The sequence below is a fragment of the Histoplasma capsulatum genome, genomic scaffold (genome assembly GCF_000149585.1).
Source record: "Histoplasma capsulatum NAm1 scaffold_6 genomic scaffold, whole genome shotgun sequence".
Lineage (NCBI taxonomy): Eukaryota > Fungi > Ascomycota > Eurotiomycetes > Onygenales > Ajellomycetaceae > Histoplasma > Histoplasma mississippiense.
Window position 1 is genome coordinate 1,459,713 of NW_001813977.1, and position 20,594 is coordinate 1,480,306.

The following is a 20,594-nucleotide window of genomic DNA, read 5'->3' on the forward strand; positions in this document are numbered from 1 at the left end:
GTGCTTGATGGCGATAATCTGATTGCGCACGAGCTCGAGAATCCTGTTCACAACGGGTTCAAAACACTGGAGGATTTCTTCATTCGTAAAAGTCATATATCCCTCTTCAATACCAGCCTCTGGGAAATCAGCTTCAATACCAACATCCACCGCCCATTTCTGACCGTTATTTCGGAAATCGGCTTTGATTCGGTTCTCAAAATCCATAATACACTTGGCGTAAACTCTTCCTGCAGTTCTTGAGCCATCAGGAAGTTTCATTTTTCTAATTTTTGCTCGAAGGATATTGCTAAAATTGCGGTTAAGAGCCGTTGACCCGCACGAATCTCCAGAGCCTGCGGTGCACTCAGCCACTGTGAAGGGGGTTTCTTCCTCTACTTCATACGCGATCAAGTCGACTGTCCCGCCTCCACAATCAACGATCAGAATTGCATCATGAATTTTCAGATTCAGTAAGCCGGCTTTGGCGCAAAACATCGCGGCAGCTTCGGGTTCCGTGATCAAGGTTAGACGATTATCATTCTCGTCCCGCAAAAACCCAGCGGCGATTGCGGCAGCGCGGGTAGCAGCCTTGCCAGCATCATTCCAGATAGCAGGGACGGTCAAGAAATATCGAATATTTCGTTCCTCTCGATTAAATACTTCACCCAAGGTCTTTTGTAATTGATTTCGCATGGCACCGCGCAATTTCATTAGGTAATCTGCTGCAACATCGATTTCTGACTTACCGGGGGGAAGGGGAGGTAGATTAATTGGATCGATATAGGTGTTTCCAGAGAGCATCAGCTGTAATTTGAACCACTCCACTTTCTGAACACCTTGCTTCGGGTAGCCCGTAGGGGCAAGAGCATCAGCAATATCAGGGCCCCATCCAACAACTTTCTGATACTGATCGTAGTAAAGGACAGTTGGAATCTACACATTTTCCACGAGTGAAAAAGAAGGGGTAAATAAGCCATGTCAGTCGCCTCAAGGTCGCGAGAGTTATTTATAAGTTTGGGGTAGGAAAAATCACCCAAAGCCAAAAGATTTAGTCGCCAAGGGGAGGAACATTGAACGTTACGGGAGGGCATACCTTTTGCTTTGCGTGAGCTCCAGCACCAGGCCACTCCGTGATTATGTCCTCTCGCGCTTCTGTGTTGGTAACAAATGCGAACGCGACGCCCGAAAATGTAGTTCCAAAATCTATTCCTACAATAAGCTGAGCCTTGCTTCGGCCGGTTGCATCAAGTTCGCCGCCAGCGTGCGTGCGTCCATATGTAGATATTGGCTGCTGCTGCTGCTGTAAGCCATGAGGGGCGTGGGAAGGATAGCCTCCGTAGCCTGGTGGTTGGGGGGCCCCGGCGATTCTGGGGAGCACCAGCCTGGGGATAAGCAATTCCGGTGTTGATAGGAGGGGGTAATTGTTGCGCTGGAGGCATAGGGCTTGTAGGCCGCCCAGCACCAGCGTTATAGGTGTAGCTCGGTGGCCGACCTAGTTGATTGGGGTTGTTCATCGGAAGGCTGGCGGAAGAGGAGTTGGCATCTGGTGGAGGGGAGTGGGTTGCGCCGCTGGCAGGAGTAGGATTTGGCGGGGAAGCAGTCTTGCGTTTTGTTCCAAAAGCAAAAGATTTGAATCGGGAGCTCATCACATCCACAACAATAGAGGGCTGGAAATGACAGACAGGCGCTCGCGGAGACTATAAGGAAAGGAGGGAAGGCGGTCCAGCAGAGGAGCGGAGGGGGGAAAGACGAAAAAGAGGCGAGGGAGGACCCGAAAGTGAGAGCAGGCGGTGGGTATTCCGTTGTATTGGTGGCAGTGTACCGTACGGACCAGGCCCGGCAGCGGGATGATGGTAATTATGAGTTTGGTAATGATTACAAGGTCGTCGACCTGGACAGGACAAGGCTCGACAGACACCGCAGCAATAAAAAAGTTAAAAATGGCAATAAATAACAAAATAAATAACAATAAGCTGAAGGTTCACCGTCGCTGGATCCTGTTCTGCGTGCAGCTTCCTGGTACTCAGGTCTCGACCTTGTTGTGTTTAGAAATACCGTCGCAATCGGATCATTGGACGAGCATGCGAGGGAAGCAAAAGTGGTGCGAACAAGCGGATATTTACCATCCAGGTCTTTGCTCCTCCTGCCTTCTGCTTGTCTGGGTTGCGAGTGTGTCTCGATTCCACGAGGATCCTGGTATCAGATGCCGTTTCTGCGTGAGTGATGATGGGACCTGTGTCTCCAGAGGGGTAGTGCAAACAATCGTGGTGGAGTTGGCAACGATGAGAACTGCTGTTTGTAACTGGGCTTGCACAACAAAAGGGAAAATACTTTGACTGAGATGATGATGAACAAAAAAAAAAAGAGCGACGACGCTTCGTTGGACTAGTCCGAATCCTCCAACGTGTCTGTATTATTTATTTTTGAAAATTACCTGCGAAGCGTGGATTATGTAAAACGAGGGGGGGATGGGTTAACTAGTTAACTAGCCAGTTAATTAAGCGCGGCAAAGGGGTTGCTTGGTGTCAGCATTGGACTTGTTTGTAACTCAGTGACTTCTTGTATCCTTGATGCAAGGACCTGCGAGGATGATTGTTGTAGCCCGGAGAAAAACAGCATGTCTGGGCCGCAATGGCTTTCGTCTCTCTGCAGTGTCTGAACATGGACCAGAATTGCTAGCCTCTAATCGTTGTGTTCTGCTCCTACGGAGGTTACATGTACGCTCTTGTTCCTCTTTGTGCTGTTACCTGACAATCGCAAGCCATCTTTATCTTCATCCTCCGTCTGAAGCCGGCAGCCATTGACTACGTGGGAATTGGGACTCTTTGGCTCTCGCCGCTTACATCCTCATTTATCTCGCCCATCCATCATCCAAGGGTTATTCTATCTAGTCCCTGCGCGTCTCGGTGCAAAAATAGAACGGGTTACTATTTTTACCACGGGGCACTGATGTATACGGCTGTACGGTAACAATGGACATTTATTACTGACTCAGATCTTAAATATTACTTACCAATGCCTCTCCTTAAAGGAGCCAGCATCAATTGCACGCACGAGAAGACAATCTTGCCTTGTCTTCATGGACATTGCTTTGCCTCGCAGTTCGTAGAGTAGGTAGCCTGAATAATTCCACCCCGACCCGATGGTATGTGTGTACTATGTAACTTCTCCGTACCCGTAATGAATAATGCCAGACGTGTGCCCTGCCAAGGCGTCAGAATCCCGATAAAATAGTCCTTAATATTTTGAGGCTCAACCTTGTAACAACATCCGGGAATTAGTTAACAAAAGAAAAACCTCTAACAAACGGGAGGTTGGGAAAACATAACATCTCCCCAATAATATGCTGGTCCGCGCCTTACTAACGGCTCCCGATCGAACTTTGTTGGATCCTTTCCTTTGGGTCATTTTGCGCGCCGCCCCGGGAGAAGCAGGTGGTCAAAAACCGACCAAGGCCCGACGAATCCTCGATATCCACTCCTGGGGGAGGCTCCAAGCATAGATTGCCCCACCCTTTCTCCAGAACCCTTGATACTGGACAGTGACAGCCCATTCAGGCGGCGGCGTGATGTTTGTTTACCAGGCGCGACTCTCATTCGTCCGTGCCTTCTCTCTGAGGCTGAACAGGATGCAACTTCATGCAGCCCACAACCTGTCATTGCTACCAAACCGATCAATGAGCTTCTGAGGAGCCATCCTGGTGTTGGGTGTTGAAAATTTTAAACGAGTGCATCCGGGATCCCCCATCCGTCTTGCCTAAATTGGAGCCATGATCCAAAAAATTCCAGTTCATCGTGAAAGATCGCGCTATTTATTATCCTCTCAAGCTGCCCTTGTCAATATCCAATTTCCAATTTCCTCTTTAGATCTTTTACACTTATTAAATTCTTGGTTCATTTCACAGGCGTCGTTTCCTGTGGCAACGATGTCGAACTTGGCTTTGCGGGATATACTACTGTGTATGTACGATTGAAACTTTAGGGCCCTGAAACTAACCAACAATAAGCTGCGGCCAGCTGAGGACTCAAAGACATACATTCCTTGTTCAAATCACCATTATCCGATCAAGGGTTCCTCCCCTTTGTGTGGTACTTCCGCTTTCGGATGAAGTCTTTCTTCTCGAACTTTCCAGCTTTCAAAAGGATTTCGGAGGCTGGACAACATAATCAACAATGCGACATGCCTCCATTCGATTGAGTATGGTAATTGAACTGAAGACATTCTGAGCAGCCTGACCTTTTCTACTTCCATATTATGAACCTTGAATTTTAGAGAGTGATGGCGCTGCTTATGTCTGTATGTACTGTATATACGTTACATACCCTGTACCTCACATAATCCGTGCAATTGATATCGAAGCCTGGCTTCTTGCCCAGCCTTGGTTTCCACCGCCGGGAATAGAGGATTGGAGTACCTTCCCCATTTCTTTTTTGAAATCGCGGAGAAAAACACAAAAGAAGAATGTTATTTTCTCTTCTTATCCGTGTCTGGGTCGACGGTAATCTCTCGAGATCTGTCGTTTCACTAATCTTCCCAAACCGAAACAGTGAATCTTCGTTTATTCTAAAATCAACAGCTACCAAGTCGTTTGTAATAGGCCCCTTTAAAGTCAAACGAGTCATTTCCGTTGCTAGAATCTCGGATTTTTTTTTTTTTTTTCTCAATTTCTTTCGGATCCGTACGTGACCGCATAGGTGACCAGCGTTGTGCGTTTGTGGCCCGTTTCATTTTATGCGTGCTCCTTTTTCTATTTTCCATTTCTTCCTGCTTGCATTTATTTGCCTATTCGAGCTTTTGGGCCCCCGAACAATATTGTCAATCAGCTGGTTGAGGAGCGTTTCCCTCCCTTTCATCAGCTTTGCTTGGAATTTAGCTTGTTGTTTCGTTATTTTTGTTATAGGAAAATGGGCTTGCGAAATAGGCTAAGGTGGACATATTTGCGTCTGAAAGCATGCGTACTACTGGCGAATTCTTCTTCATGGCGATGAAGAGAAGGGAGGTGTGAGCTCAGCACCGCATTCAGCATTCAGCATGTTCTCGCCTACCGAACGTGGATCTCAGAATTCCTCATGCATGGAGTTAAACAGGAGACAAAGGGGATGTATTGGCTGCCGTGAACCAGTCGTATGAAAATCGGCGAGGCAATTTGGTATGAGGAAAAACAAGTAGAATTTATATCGAGAAGGCCGCTGGTTCTAATAGACTGCTTTTTTGCTTCCCAATTCTCTGGCTCTTGCTAGTGGGTTGAACTTTGAAGACGCTTGATAATGACACCACCCCGTCTTTCTGCTGAGGTCGCATGGAATATTGATTCTCGCGGTAATTAAGCAGTTATCTAGAATCCATAGCTGCAAGCAAACAACTTGCTACCCACGAAGCTGCGGAAAATGTATAGACACATACTATCAGAGGATGTAAGGCAAGAGCGGTGTCCAAACTAGCAGAAACTGGATGGCTTGTCCAGACTCACTTCCATGGGAGGCCGAAGCCCTCAGATAGCAATCCCCTCCCTCAAAACCTTTCAATAAGGCTAACCGGATTTACATATCCGCTATGCTACGATCCATTTCCTATCTGTGTTCATTTGGGGCACCAACATCCCCAACATAAATCTTCTCATCATAACTTTGCAACCTTCCTTACCACCCAGTGCGCAGGTCTATATAGATTTTGCAACATGCTCTCCGGGTCCTGGATGTAACCACACCAGGTATTTCCGGAGTCTCTCTTGACCAATTCGAATCCAAATTGTTGGATAAGCTTAATGACTTCCTCCTCCGTTAATTCTACATGCCCAGGTTCCCCAATCCCTTCATGGCGTTTATCCGAGTCCACAGCTCCCGTCGACTGAGTCACTTCTCCTTGAGAAGACTCTTTATTTAAAGGCCTATCTTCCCAGTGCCAGAGGAGCGGCCCAATGTTTATCCAGTACCCACCCGGTTGCAGACAATTGCGGATGGCCTCAATGTACCGTATCAAATTTGGGGCTGTATCGATGAAGAAAACGGTCGCAACGGCGTGAAATACATCCTCTTTTGATTTGCTGTTATACTGAATTACGAAATCTGCTGCAGACATGCTCATCGAGCCCACCCCTCTCCCATCATCAGGCCCATCCATTTGAGCAGCGACGACTGAAGCGGGATGGACATCAGGAATCATGACCTTTTTCAGCTGCTGTTTCCGAGACTTCAGATTCGAGAACTGCAGTGCAAAGGGATACAAAGGGTATTCATTGGCCCGCACCGTATGGTTTAATGCCCAGTTACTGGCCAGGAGTTGGTGGTAAGAAATTTCGTTCCCCTCTGCGTGATACCCAGCAGCGCAAAGGTCGAACACAAGACGTCCAAGACCAGCACCAGGAACAAGTATCTTAATGTGCGGTTGGGAGCAAAACAGCTCTTCCAGATCAGCCATAACTGGCTTATAACACGTTTCCCGTTCCAATAACCCCTCGGCACTCCAATCCCGGTAAAATTGCCTGACAGTTGAATGGGCTTTGTTAATGTCCGAGCTCGTAGCGGTATTCTGCCAGTTCCTTTGGCCGTCATTGGTGTCTGGGTTAGCGGGTAGGGAGAAGGCTTTCAGGCCGAAAGATAGAATCGCAGCCGCGATCTCTGCGTTCGCATCAATTGCGTCATCAATTTGGTTGAAAGTGTCCAAAATAGAAAAGGGAGGCCTTGCTAGCATTTGCCAATGGGCCGACGGTAAGGCATAAAATGATTGACGTCGTCGGTGGGTAGTGTGCGAATGCGCGCTCCTTCGATACTGTCTAGGGTGGCTGTCAGCTGGGATTTTTAGTAAGAAGTACATAATTTGATACATAAATATATCGTTTTCTACATTATAGTTGCATGCAAATATGGTTCTCCAGGCTTTAACTCAACAATTAATGCAGGGTAATTACGATGACAAAAGTTCTACATCATCAATTTTCATTTCACTAGAGGGATCGAACTGCCTCGTTAAGTGGGCGAAAATCGAGCCGAACAAACAAAAAATAGGAATCAAAAAGCATACCTGAAAGAATCGAGGGCAGCAAACAGCACTCGTCGTTCCTCCGGATCTGCAAGGGGATCAAAATCCCCTTCCCATTCTTCCGCATTTTCCCCTGTTGCCGCATGCTGATCCATCCCTATACTGAAGAAACGTAAGGTAGCTGTGAATAATCGTTCATGTACTTTTACCTCAAAGCATTATCAGAATTGGTTTCTCCATCTGCTCATTTTAAGTTTTGTTCGCCTCAGGATAACGTAATCAACCACCTAACGCTCGTTTCCACCCAACGCTCGCCTTTGTAAATCAATTACAGTCAACTTCAAATGTTAATATCTCAATGAATATTCATTATTTTTAATTTTTAATTTGTAATTTATAAATATCAAGATTTATATTATAATATAATTCAAAATTATTATAATATAGTTAAAATTAATTAAAATATAGATTCAATTATAAAATAAAATACAGTGAAATAAAATATATAATATTTGATTATAAATTAAGAAATATATATTATATATTATTAAAAATTATAATTCTTATATAAATATATTATAATTTAATAAATATTAAATTATTTAATATAAAAATTCTATATTTTAATTTTTAAGAATAATTTTTTATTTTTTTATTATAATTTTTTTATAAATTACAAGTAAAATATTGAAAATTCTTGAAATTTTAAATTTTAAAAAATAATTTATTAAATATAAATATATTTAAATAATTTAATATAATAATTTATTTAAATTACATTTTTAAAGTATAAATAATACACAGTTATTACAAAAATAATATTTTAAAATATATATTATTATATAAAATTCTAAATGAATAAATAATAAATAAGAATTTTTAAATAAAATATTATATGCTATTAAAAATATTTAAAATCTATAAAATATTTAATTTTAATATAGAAATAATCAATATTTATAAATATATTTATAAATATAGACTGTGTATTTTATTTTAAAATAGTATCTTTTGTGCCGGTTAGCGGGGCGCCCAGCCCGCCGAGCGCCCTCGCCATTGGTCCGTCGTGCGCGCGAGGCCCGATGCGGCAGCACCGTTGCCGTTTCGGGGATGGCCGGACCCTCGCCGCTTTTGCGCCTTCTCACGCCGCTTCAACGGACGCCGCGATCTATAAAAACCCGTCGCGCGCCCCCTCGCAACGACCACACACTCCCTCCTTCCTTCCTTCTTCATTTCTCTTTCTCGCTCGCCCTCGCCCTGGGCTCTGGCTCTGGCGCTGGCGATCGCGTGCACTGCCCCCTTCTCCGTTTCCCCCCCTGCCAGGGATGGTGCCGTCTTATCCGGCCCTCACCCGTCTTGGATCCTGCGCCCGCGGAGTCGTCGAGCCGCTGTTCTGATACCGCCTGGTTGGCCTCTGAGCCCTCCACGTCGCCCCTTCGCGATGCTACCCCGCTTGACTCTGGGATCGAGGCTGCCGGGGCGTCCGCACCCCCTGTTTTTCTGCAAGTGTGCCTTTCGCTGTGCCGCGCGTTCGGTGATTCCCAGCAGCAGAAATTTCTACTCCCCGGTTGATTTATTCTTCTATTTTCAATTTTCATTTTCATCTTCCAATTTTTTTCTATTTTAACTCGTTGGAAGGTCTTCTTTTCAAGACTCGGCTTGTCTTGAAACCCCTTCCGTCGGTGGGACTGCGTGCGAAGACGGAGGAGGCGGCAGCCGATCGAGCGTATTGGGATGGCCTGGGGCCCAGAGTGCTTGCTGGGCCTGAGCGATGTGGGTTGCATCGCCCTTTGAGCCACCAAGGCTGACTGCCATCGTCACAATTTCTTTCCGCGGGCCAATAGCAAAAATGCCGCATTTCATTTGCGCTGGTGTGCGCCTGCAGGTCGGACGGGGACCAAGGCGGGCAGGGCGGTGTCAGGATTGCATGCTCTGGACATGTGAAGGCTGCAAGTGGTGAATGGCCAAACGCGATTGGAGCAGGCCACTGGTCATCGGGCTTCAGGTGGCTCTTTGGCCAGCACGGGACGCGTCAGCAGTCTCAGGGGGGGGGATCCAAGGATCGGAGGAATTCGCCCCTTCGCCCCGTCTGCTCAATCTCCAATGGGAGATGTGAGACTGTGCAGCGATGGAGCCTCTGCGCTGAGAGGAGCTATAAAGGGTGGCCGAGCCTCCTACAGAATTTTCAAGATACTGGCACTTTGCGATCTGTTTTTCTCACCCCGCGCACGCCCTTCCCTCTGGCTCGATTCCCGCTTTCCTTTCTGCTCCCCTGATCGCTCCTGACTCAAAATCCCTCAAAATCTTCCCCCTCAAATCCCCAATCCCCTATCCAGATGGCCCTCGCGTTTTTTCATGTGAACAACTTCAAGCCGTGGGCGCCGCGGCGTCCGCGGCACCCCAAGCCATTCTCACTGCGCAAATGCCCCAATTCTCGCGCTCTAGAGCCCAGAAGCCGCCCTGCCCCTCCCCCTCCCCCTCCCCCAGCCCCACGTTGTGATGCCTCTGCCAGCGCTCTGCTATCCCACAAGCATGGCCTTCCTCTGAAGCCGCCGGCCGAAGTCTGCGTGCCCATCAGCTGCGATGTTCAGCCGTGTTCGCCGTTGAGCTCCCCCTCTCAATCAAGGAAGATGTCTATACCATCACCCAGTTCGAAGAATCCCCGGCATGGCGTATCATCTCTCCATGAACCTGCACATCACACCTCAAATTCACATCCCACTTCATCCCGTGATGTCCGAGGTAATATCTCTGACACGCCGATCGAGCTGCCTCCCCTTGGGAGAGGCGCCACACGGGCTGATCCGTCGTCGCCCAGTGTAACCAGCTCAGATGGTAGCTTGGAAGATTTCTTCGGGCTCCCGGATCTCCAGAACAACATCCCCATTGACCCAGCGATTCTTGCCGACGACGCGTCCTGGGGCACTAGTGACCTTCGCCGGCCTGTCCAGCAAGGTGATGATCTCGCAAGCCCAAAGGCCACTTATCCATATCCTGAACCTCCCCTGTCTATGTCCTGTGACACCCCCAACCATCACCAAGGATCCAGAGAGAGGCCTGACAGCTGGAATAGAAATTCTCAAACGGATGATGACACTCACGTTCTGGATCATCGGCAGATTCACCCCGCCCGTTGCAGCACCGACGTTGATGTGCCTTGCTCCTACAGCACGAGCGACGACTTCCTCAGCGACGCACAGGCCAGGAGACGCAAACGAGGGCCACAGCAGCCAGAAGAACCGGCCGCAAAGCGGCTTCACGTTGCCTCTGTATCGTCTATGGAAGGTCCCTCCACAGCCCTTCGTTCCCATTTCCTGTCGCTGCAGCTCGACGAGCGTCTGCAGTTCCTTTCTTGGCTGTTTGAAGGTGCCTTGGCGAGTTGCATGCCCGACTCAGCGCCGGCAATGTGGGGAGACGGGAGTGTGCGGTCAGCCGGTCGCTCCGCTCCTCACAAGGTCGGAGAAACTCAGCGTGAGCGCGGCGAGGGGAGAAAGGGTCACAGAGACAAGCTGTGGCGATGGCTCCCCGAGGAGGACGCACGGCTCCTGAGCATGGTGGAGGAGCGCCGACCCTGGCCGGAGGTGGAGAGGTGTTTTCCAGCAAGGACGGAATCGGCGCTGCGCCAGCGGGTATCTACGCTTCGGAAACAAGAGAGGGGAATGCGTACAGCCGAACCCGCTGGTGTCATAGTAGCATCTGTAGCCCCGGAGGGTGAGACGTAATGCTCATCCATGTACATGAAAGTGATATCGTGATCGACCATAAAAGGCGGCCTGCCTCTCCAAGCCGTTCATCAACGGCCCTTGGTAGGCAGGTGAGGGTGGCCTCGCCTGACCGCACCCTTATCTTTCTCCTCAGGGGCCAACTGTACGCAGCCACAGCCGAATGATACCCACCCTCTTGGCCCCCTCCTCCACCCCGCGGTGATTCGCATGCGACAGCCGTGGAAGGGATGCCGTTGCTGCATGAGTTCTATTTTCAGACTTCGTCCTCGGGTATTGTTGGCTGCTGCGCCGTGCTTCAATGCCTGGAGAGTGCAACCCGAGACGAGCACCCCGTGACGGCCCCCCATTTCCTGGTGTATATAGAGGGCCTCCCTCCCCCCTTGGATCCATCTTTCTTTCAATTCCTTTCCTACTTCCCATCCTACACCGCCGCGACTGAAACCCGCCGAGAGGCCCTTGTCGAAGACGACCGAGCGAACCTAAAAGAACCTATTTCCCCCCCACTGGAGCTCTTCAGGGTTCTTCCTTTTCCTACCCACAGCCTCGAATCCGGAGTCACCTCCTTGCAGCACGAGCCGTTCCTAGTGAGCCGCATTTCCGGGGCACAACCATCCTTCAATCATGGCGTCAGCTGATAGTCCCCGCGACGGGCTTCGTAGCACCATCATCATCAGTTCAGATGCGGAGATGGATGAACACCAGCCCCCGGCACGAAAGCTGCGAAGAAAGAGACCCCGCACAGACTACAGCTATCCGGTGTATGAGGCTCTATTTGATGACCCAGCGCCCTCCGAAATGAGGCAGCCACCGAAAAAACGTAAAATTCCCAACTTACCCAACTTGGGCACGGTTTTGGTAAGACTCTTCCTCGTATGGCACATGGTGGGGCCTTTTCCTTTGCTGATATTGAGATAGGAAACCGCGAACCAGGGAATTCATAACATTTTCGAGGCGGAGCATGCGAAGGGAAAAGCGCTGGAAGAAGAAGTGCAGCACCTGCGTGCAGAAATCACTAGGAAGAATGGGCTGGTCGACAGACTCGAGACTGAAGTCCGTGAACTGAAGCATCAATGTCAATGTCAGATCTGTTATACCATCCCATCAGGGTGGAGGACCCTTCTGTGTGGACACCGGTATTGCCCAGAATGCCTTCCCCCCCATTGGCGCAACCTGCGGAATGTGTCGTCAGGTTATCACTGGTGTTATCAAGAGCTACTAGGTAGAGATTTTTATGGCCAACCTCGCGTCTAATATTGAAATCATGGGTGGTGGAAAGAGGCGGGGGAGTTGGAGGTCTACATGTTTGATTGCTGAGTCGAAGCCAAGCCAAGCCTTGCTGGGTTCTTTGGCGCTCCGTCTGGCCCGCCCTTTTTTGTTTTCCGGCTCGCATTCCCTTTCGGCCTGCAACCCCTTTTCGGCTCGCACTTCTTTTTAGCCCACATGACCCGTAGGCCATTTGTTTAGATGTCTGAGTGATCGAATAGGGAATGCCGGGCCATATACCCCCCCAAAGAGTTCATTATTGTATCAATTTACCCCACGCACCCAAGACATGTCCACATAACCTCTCGTCTCTCATCTCGGAGGCGTAAATCTACAGTTTTTTAGCTGGCTGACTAGTGTGCTAGCGGGGCTCACCACAGGATCACTCACTTGTAGCACGCTCGTTTCAAATTACGTGCTTTTTGACTTTAAAACAGCAAGATTCATAATTATGACTGGCCCTATATTTTCCTGAAGGGTGACAGCTACAGTCCCTTTCAGAGAGAATCATTTGAACAAATTGACCCGCACTATGGGAACTCGGGAGATGCACCATTGACTATTGTTCAATTAGATGGAATTGTTTACATGACCTGTAATATCCATCTCCCTTGTGGGGTTCTAGTAAGGCTCAGCAGAGTACTGGTAACCAAACGAAATGAACTGATTTAAACCGGAAGGTATATTAGAATATTCATGGCCTGGTCATGCCCAATGTCGTCCCCAGGGGAAAATATTCTCCACTATTCTTTAGGCCGACTGAGATGACGGCCGACTGAGATGAACGGCCGTCAATCGAGTCGGCCGTCAATGAAGTACGAAGCGAACTGATTGATTGATTGATTGATTTATTCATAGACTGTCCCAGCCGCCCTCAGGCAGCTATGCAGCGCACTACTATACATACAGGAGTTTCTGCTCTTTTCCTTGGAAATTCAGTTATTCTTGCCGAAAGCTTCCAGTTGGGGCCGGTTATTTCTGCAAGAATCACTTCTTTTCCGCTTGAGCTTCCTCTATTCATAGTCTTCCTATCTGTTCTGTATCTCTGCCTTGTTAGGTCTTCCTGACCCTCCTCAACTTCTGTTTACTGGTTTCATGTTTTGCCTGTTCCCAGAATGCTTCCCATTCGCCCTTCATCGCCTGACGGATGGTGGCTTTTGTGGTTGCAGACAGCGTCATCGATTTTATCCCAGAGAGTTTTTAAAAACATGACCAGTGGCAACAATTTTAATGAGATGAACTCTTTGAATGAATATAGCAAAACAACTTCATCAATTCAACAAGTGAGTGTCGTCATAGGGGTTGGGTATGTCGCTTGTCTTTTATTTTCATATCTCCACTTAATAGGAAAGTATTGATTTCGTTCCTACTCTATACGGAAGAAAAATACGAAATCAGTTCAAGACGTAGCCGGTTTGAATGAAGGCATACTGGCGGAGTGTTTGATGATTCTGCTTCCCTGCTCCTTCTCCAACAACTGATGACATAAATGCCGAAAATGATCACGCTCTTCGGTCAATTTCTCGATAATCTTCTTCATTTCCTCTTTCTGAACCTTCTTGCGCTGGCGAAACTTTTTAGAGGCGAGGCTATTCTTTTGCCGTATCTCCATCGCTTTCCGTGATCCGGATTCCATATCGACATTAATTATACCTCTCCATCTTTGCGCCGATTCTGTTGCTGTCTGTGACATTATCGGTGGAGATATTTGCTTTGAATGCAGCCCGATATCCCCTGAGCGTGCTAATGACCTCCTCAATCCACCCTGTTCCAAGGGAGGAAGAGAATTATCAGCGGGATATAGTTGGCAACCGCATTGTGTTAATGGCGGCCGCGTTTGGTGAACCAGGCTGTAGGACGACCGCGGTGTACTTTCATACTGTGAGGCAATGAGCGGAGGAGGATCGCGAGCACGAAAGTAGGGAGCTTGTATGGGTATCGGGCCCTGCAGGGATCCCGAGTTATTGTCCAGTTGGGTTTGAGTGATGGAGTGTGAGAAAGTGCTGTGATAGTGTCTGGGAAACTGTGAGGCAACGGCGGTGGCCAGGAATTTCTCTCGAATGTCGGTTGGAGGTGGCTGCAACATTGGTGATGTCCTTTCGATGTGTGGTTCGGGGAAATGTCCAACACCCTCGAGGTGCTGCGCGGTCCCACAATCGCGAGTAGCACACAACAGCTGAGGAACGCTCAATCCGTTTTTGACCGCCATGGTTCATTATACTATCGCGACCGAGTGTATGTGAAAACCTATCTCGGCTTGGGAGGAGGTTGTGGTTTGGGACTCCAGTGGTGTCGTAGGCGCCTCTTGCCATTCCGGTGTAATTCGAGAATTGAAGGAGATATGCAGGTGGCCGCATAATGCAATGGGAGTGAGTTCTCCTTTTATGTTCCCTTCCATCAAGCCATCCTCGGCGGCAGGCTAACCGAAATGCCAGGATTGCTCGGTTGTTTCTATGGTTGCTTTTTGTGAACCGGAGGCGCGTGAGTTCCAACACGGAAGTCCCTGCACTTTGCTGCCAATTAAACTCCTGTTATCCAGGAGCAGCAGCGATCCTTCTCCCTGGAACGGTCGTGGCGTTGTAAATTCACATTGAACCCCTGCGATCACCGCTGTATCCTGATTGGGATGGCCTTGGCGTTGGAAAAACAATGATCCCTCACAAATTTCCTGATTGGGATGGTCTTGGCGTTGGAAAAACAATGATCCGCTGTGGTGATCAGGATTTCGAGGTCGGGGATGTGTCACAGCTCTGGCTTCGTGCCAGGATTCACCAGGCATTTTCCAAAATATATACGGCAGATGTTGCTCCTCAGCTGTCCTGTCATTGTCATTTTTCATCTGAAATCACTGATCTTATTTTTTCCGCCAGACTAATGAGCTTTCAGGTATCATCGCGATCGATTCAGAATGCATGCCTCCGCCCGCTGGTTAAGTCTCGACAACTTGGAGCAGTCCATAGCAAAGACGGATTTTCCCTATAGGGAAAATCCACTGACGGGAGTGAACACGACCGATGCCCATGGTGTAGCCCCTGCTGTAGCCCGTGCGATCGATAAGGAGACCAGGTCGGTCATTTTACAGGTCCCATTCGCAGCGTGGCTTCTAAAAGCGGTTGGGCGCGACACAGACGTGATGGATATGTTCTTGGTGTACCTCGGGGTGCTCCGTATTCGACTCAATAGGTTTCTTCGGAGGTGTCCCGAGCCACTGCGGATCAAGAATGAACTTCAAACGGTCCGCCAGAACTGGAGCACTTCATCTGTATTGCGTGCTGACACTGGAGACAGATCGTTCTCGGAGTAAACCCTCTTGCACGAGCAGTGATGTCTGGCTGCATCCAGAACACCCAGTCGTGGAAATGTTTGACCCATGATCTTAATATCGGGTTCATCATTGACCCTCTTGCTGATGTCTTCGGTCGCCGACCCCGCCGCTTGAACGCGGACGAATTTTATCTCCTGAACACCCGCTTCCAGAGTACCTACGACACTGAACGAGACATCGATCCGGTGTCTAGCTTCCGGACCGACTTGATGTTCTTCCGGGGAATCAGAGACATGTCGCCAGAGTCACTAGCCAGCCGCATCACAAACGAAGACTTGAGATGCTTTCAAGCCGCGTACGCCCTCATGCCTTCCGAGCGAGACGAGTGGCGGCGTCTCCTGGGTCACTCTTGGCGTCATCGAAATGAAGATACAACCGAATGCCTTCGAAAGGACCTGAGATACGGTGGTCCCTTGGTCGAACTTGCCATGGTAAGCTGGTCATTGCAGCTCTTCGCTTCGGAGTACTGCTAACATCGTATCAAAAGTGTCTGTACAAGCAACGAAACTTTCATGGAGTGACTGCAATTGTGATAGGTCTGAGGGTTGCTGACTACGATGCAACAATGATCCCACCGGAGCTGCGCAGAATTGTCGAATATGAGGGTAACTTTCGCGCGTGTCGCGACCATTTGAGGGACATGAGGGAGACGGGAAAGCCTGCGTTGCCTTTTATATATCCCATTTACAGGGAGTATCAGTTGTCCGTTGAAAGTCTCCGTCGGCACGAAGCATCTTCCCGATACGAGGCTTGCTTGCAGAGAGTAACTTCAAACGCTGATGACTTGCTCTGGTTCGGATCATACACGGCAAGGTCGGGAATTGTGAAGAGAATCGGGAGCATGTTCGAGTTCTGTATCTGCTTTTAGATAGCTTATATCCTAATCACGTAGTTATTCATCCTTTCCTGTGGGGAGGGCATACTGCTGTCATCGACGGCGCTGTAACAGCTATGTTTAATGTCCCGCTGCCAAGGCCACTCGATCGCCAATTAGCGTAGACATCTGCATCCTGCAAGGAGGGCGGTGTGTTGAGGAGGAATCCAGGCAACCGGCTGCCTCATGCAAGGCTCGACTTTGTTTGCCAAATGAATTTGCCAATCGGGCATGAAGTTAGCGACCGATATTCGCACACTTAAAAAGCAGACAACCCACCGATGCCCCCGCCACGAGCAAAGGTTTTCTAGAACTAACAACGCTCGCTCTGTTCGTCTTCTTAATCCCCAACCGACTTCTGTGTCTTCCAAACCACAAATCGTGTCCGCAAGATGGTTTCTATGCTGGTAAGGAGAACAAGCCGTTCCAGGGTTCGGAAGGTAAGGGTTGGTTTTCCCTCCGCACACCCCTGGTGTATCGACAACTCATTCAAGGGCTAATAATGGGCCAGGATATCAACGGTCGTGTCCGAACCCACGATGCCAAGACTAAGTTATGTCACGTGTCATTCAATCAGCATCCGGCATCGTCACCCCTCAGTGAAGCCCCGCGCCGCGATGTTTGCAAGCAGGTCAGGGTGAACATGGACACCAACGTTTTGGTCAGATCTGGTGACATACTAGACCTCTACCGGGACTTCGACAGAGTCTTACAGGCACTCATCAACGATGGATGGATCGTGCTGAAGGATGCCACAGATACAAACTCCATTGAGCGGGTGGCGAGCAATCAGGTGAGAATCTCCGCTCTCAGCCTCTCTTTAACTTGGCTGAAGGAACCTAGCACGTCAACCACCTCCTCGCTGGAGTGAGCCCGCAGCCCTTCAGACAAAACCTCGCTATCCTGATGCCCGCTTCCCGACTGAAAAACTCCCCATTTGAGCGCTTCCCTCGGGGGGAGACCCTAGCAGATAAGAAAGATGAGGTTCTTGGCTTGACTTGCTATCATCTCTTCGGCAAAGATAATAAGTCGCAGTGGAGGTGGCAATACGATATAGGAGGCAGCAAGGGTGATCTACCAACGGCCATTGCAGCCACCGGTGGAGACGTGTACGTGGAACCCAAGCCTCGAACAACAAGCCTGCTATTAACGTCTTACAGGATCATATGCAGTGGTTGGCTATTACGACAGCTTCCCGAGCCGGAGGCCAAAACGGACCTATACGTGGTAAATTATTATCGGTCGGACCACCCTTGGTGAGCACCATGGGTATGTGTATCGGTGGTCTACATGGGATTGTTAGGATAGTATGGGGCACTCATTGGGGAACCTGGAAGGAAATAACGTGCATCTGAAATAGACAGGTCTAGCATTATGGCAATGGGATTTTCATAAAACTGCAAATACTATTCTTCATAGAAAGTTTGCTGGTATTACTGTGTCAAAACGGACGCGACTCTTCAACGTCGCGCGCCAACCAGGCGGAGGAGATGGAGGATTGCCCGGTTTGCTAGAAGTTAGGTGAGGGGCATCCGTAGATGGACTCGGAGGGGAATGGAAACAATAGGGCTGGGTAGATAGATCCATCGGTACCGGTAGGGGGGACCTGGGAAGGATTGGGTCCGGGGCCAATCTCATAGATAGAACGGGAGAATGGTTGTAGCTGAGCTGGGTATATCGATCCGTTAACGTTGGTGAGCGGTAGTGGGAAGGGATCGGGACCGGAGTTGATCTCATAGATAGAATGGCTGGAGAATGGCTGTAGTTGAGCTGGCGGTACTGGGGAGGGGTTGAAACCTGGGTTGCAAAAATCATCCACGGACGCTGCGGAGTCGGATGACGATACTTGAGCCGAGTAAGCCATGGTTGAAGCGCAGTTACTACGGTCACGGGCGAACGCCGAGGTGTGGCCATTGATGGATCCAGGTCTCGCTGGGGCCGTGCATGTTTTGTCGTCACCGCGCTTCCTCTTCTTTCTGCCCACGATTTCATGCAGGTGGTCATTGTCCTTTTCAACCCGTTCAATTCTCGTGCTAAACTGTTTGAATATCTTCATGACTTCTTCCCGGAGAACGGAACCGTCATCGCACCTCTCAGCTGTAGAAGCGTCGGTTGACACTTGCACCAAGCGCCCAATGCTAGAATCTCGCTCACTACCCGCCTCACTCGCTTTTCGTACGCTTCGGCCGGCGACGTGATTATCGTTCGGCTGCATATAAGGGAGACCTCCGCCACGAGAGACTGTTTCCATTAGTATATAAGCTATTCAGACAAGCGGAACAACCCACATGCGGTGCGGAACGGCCCGAAGGTTTCAATCCTAGACGTGCTTGGTTCCCCATGGCGGTCCCTCTCGTGCCTTGAGAGAGAGGACGTGCCTGCCGAAAATTCCATCCCACACTGAAAACAGAAGGTCCCGGTAAGTATCGCACGGTGGAACTGGTGGCTACGATCCCATGTGCCTCGAATGTGTCTTGGGAGGTTCTCCGCAGATTGATACGCTTGACTGCAGTGTGGCGCAATGCACTTCGATAGCCGCGGATACGTCTGATCTTGGCAATACGACGCTTTTATTTCCTTTAAGGTACAAATGCGACCGCCAAACGCCGTCTTCAAGTGATGTTCTGCCCCGACGCTGCTAATGATATCCTCCAGCACAACCACTCGCGCGTACAGACACTCGATCGTTTTGCATAGTGCCCGGTGCTGTGTATTCGGAAGTCTCTCGGGTGGTAGTTGAGGGGCCGCGACGAAACGATGCTCTAGGACGGTCCTTAGTGACTAAGTTGCAAAGGAGTTGGTGCTACTTACCCATTCTGGTGGTTGAGGTTTATCCGTCATCAGTTTGTTTGTGGTAAGATGGACGCGGGTATGGGTGCTAGCAGCTCTCCACGATCAGCTGTAGAGTAAAACTAGCAGGAATTAAGAAATGTGAAAGAGCAGATATGTCAGAATGATATGGGCTGCTCTCCGTCGTCTGGCAAACACACTAACCCAGACAGGCATTGTCCTGCTGAATAAACCTTCCGTTTTCGTCGTAATTTACAACGAGTGGAGAACAGACCCTATTAGCCCACGTGACCCGGCGCTACCTAGGAAATGAACTAGCTTAGATCGGAAGGCATATTAGAATATTCATGGCCTGGTCATGCTCGATATATCACCTATTCTTCAGAGCATCCACAGGCTGGTCAAGCCCGATATATCCCCTATTCTTCAGAGCATCCATGGCCTGGTCATGCCCAATGTCATCCCCAGGGAAAAAAAATCCCCTATTCTTCAGACCATCCGTGGGCTGGTTATGCCTGATAATCCCCTATTCTTCAGAGCAGCCATGGCCTGGTCATGCCCAATGTCATCCCCAGGGAAAAAAAATCCCCTATTCTTCAGAGCATCCGTGGGCTGGTTATGCCTGATAATCCCCTATTCTTCAGAGCATCCGTGGGCTGGTCATGCCTGATATATCCCCTATTCTTCAGACCATCCGTGGGCTGGTCATGCCCGATATATCCCCTATTCTTCAGAGCAGCCATGGCCTGGTCATGCCCAATGTCATCCCCAGGGAAAAAAAATCCCCTATTCTTCAGACCATCCGTGGGCTGGTCATGCCCGGTATATCCCCTATTCTTCAGAGCAGCCATGGCCTGGCCATGCCCAATGTCATCCCCAGGGAAAAAAAATCCCCTATTCTTCAGACCATCCGTGGGCTGGTCATGCCCGATATATCCCCTATTCTTCAGAGCAGCCATGGCCTGGTCATGCCCAATATCATCCCCAGGGAAAAAAAATCCCCTATTCTTCAGGCCATCCGTGGGCTGGTCATGCCTGATAATCCCCTATTCTTCAGAGTATGCATGGTCTGGTCATGCCAGATGTCATCACTAGGGAAAATATCCCCTATTCTTTAATCTATTCATACCAGATGTCCCTTATTCTTTAGAATGGCATCATGGCCCGGTCATGTCAGATTCTATTCTTGGGAGGGAAATTTCATATATGTCTTTTATAGTTTGGGACTCCTATACGGCTTGGCCTGCTTGCCAGCTCTGAATGTGGGCAGAGTCGAGCGTGGCCAGAAGTGGCCACCTGGTTTGGAGAGCCCCACTTTGTGGAGGCGGCATTACGTCTGACGGTCTACACGTCGCGTCAGGCAAGGGGCCCGGGACCTTCATGCACGATACTCCGTCAATATATGACGGGGTGTGCCGTGGATGGAGGGTCACTGATGCCAGTAGACCATTGTGAATGAGGGGGGGAAGTGAAAATATCGGAGACTACTGGCTTAGGGAAACTACTGGCTTAGGGAGACTGCTGGCTTGGGGAGACTACTGGCTTAGGGAGACTACTGGCTTAGGGAGACTGCTGGTTTAGGGAGACTACTGGCTTAGGGAGACTGCTGGTTTAGGGAGACTGCTGGTTTAGGGAGACTACTGGCTTAGGGAGACTG

General features: G+C 49.3%; 8 protein-coding genes across 8 annotated transcripts in view; 4 read left to right on the forward strand and 4 right to left on the reverse strand.

The window, feature by feature from the left end:
• The window catches only part of HCAG_06765 (conserved hypothetical protein), a gene marked incomplete at both ends in the record, with an annotated part of 3,636 nt that extends 853 nt beyond the window's left edge, over positions 1-2,783 (reverse strand). Inside the window, 7 exons of the mRNA XM_001539110.1 lie at positions 31-265; positions 386-915; positions 1,076-1,474; positions 1,814-1,873; positions 2,106-2,140; positions 2,417-2,459; positions 2,730-2,783. Coding sequence (XP_001539160.1) covers positions 31-265; positions 386-915; positions 1,076-1,474; positions 1,814-1,873; positions 2,106-2,140; positions 2,417-2,459; positions 2,730-2,783 — 1,356 coding nt within the window. The remainder of the gene's footprint in view (positions 1-30; positions 266-385; positions 916-1,075; positions 1,475-1,813; positions 1,874-2,105; positions 2,141-2,416; positions 2,460-2,729) is intronic.
• Positions 2,784-5,601: 2,818 nt separating this feature from the next.
• HCAG_06766 (conserved hypothetical protein) lies at positions 5,602-7,115 on the reverse strand (the record flags this gene model as incomplete). Its single annotated transcript, XM_001539111.1, has 2 exons — positions 5,602-6,754; positions 7,003-7,115. 2 exons carry the CDS (start codon positions 7,113-7,115, stop codon positions 5,602-5,604), a joined length of 1,266 nt encoding a protein of 421 aa, XP_001539161.1.
• Positions 7,116-9,296: 2,181 nt separating this feature from the next.
• On the forward strand, positions 9,297-10,682 carry HCAG_06767 (predicted protein; the record flags this gene model as incomplete). The annotated part of the gene is made up of 1 exon (XM_001539112.1): positions 9,297-10,682. One exon carries the CDS (start codon positions 9,297-9,299, stop codon positions 10,680-10,682), a length of 1,386 nt encoding a protein of 461 aa, XP_001539162.1.
• A 624-nt stretch (positions 10,683-11,306) lies between these two features.
• Positions 11,307-11,936, forward strand: HCAG_06768 (predicted protein; the record flags this gene model as incomplete). Its single annotated transcript, XM_001539113.1, has 2 exons — positions 11,307-11,540; positions 11,601-11,936. 2 exons carry the CDS (start codon positions 11,307-11,309, stop codon positions 11,934-11,936), a joined length of 570 nt encoding a protein of 189 aa, XP_001539163.1.
• A 633-nt stretch (positions 11,937-12,569) lies between these two features.
• On the reverse strand, positions 12,570-14,157 carry HCAG_06769 (predicted protein; the record flags this gene model as incomplete). Its single annotated transcript, XM_001539114.1, has 3 exons — positions 12,570-12,611; positions 12,856-12,980; positions 13,380-14,157. The coding sequence occupies 3 exons, from the start codon at positions 14,155-14,157 to the stop codon at positions 12,570-12,572; spliced, it is 945 nt and encodes a 314-aa protein (XP_001539164.1).
• A 699-nt stretch (positions 14,158-14,856) lies between these two features.
• HCAG_06770 (predicted protein) lies at positions 14,857-16,141 on the forward strand (the record flags this gene model as incomplete). The annotated part of the gene is made up of 3 exons (XM_001539115.1): positions 14,857-15,210; positions 15,237-15,704; positions 15,761-16,141. The coding sequence occupies 3 exons, from the start codon at positions 14,857-14,859 to the stop codon at positions 16,139-16,141; spliced, it is 1,203 nt and encodes a 400-aa protein (XP_001539165.1).
• Positions 16,142-16,649: 508 nt separating this feature from the next.
• HCAG_06771 (predicted protein) lies at positions 16,650-17,407 on the forward strand (the record flags this gene model as incomplete). Its single annotated transcript, XM_001539116.1, has 3 exons — positions 16,650-16,940; positions 16,991-17,256; positions 17,308-17,407. The coding sequence occupies 3 exons, from the start codon at positions 16,650-16,652 to the stop codon at positions 17,405-17,407; spliced, it is 657 nt and encodes a 218-aa protein (XP_001539166.1).
• A 250-nt stretch (positions 17,408-17,657) lies between these two features.
• Positions 17,658-18,962, reverse strand: HCAG_06772 (predicted protein; the record flags this gene model as incomplete). The annotated part of the gene is made up of 3 exons (XM_001539117.1): positions 17,658-18,388; positions 18,436-18,909; positions 18,959-18,962. The coding sequence occupies 3 exons, from the start codon at positions 18,960-18,962 to the stop codon at positions 17,658-17,660; spliced, it is 1,209 nt and encodes a 402-aa protein (XP_001539167.1).
• Positions 18,963-20,594: the final 1,632 nt, after the last annotated feature.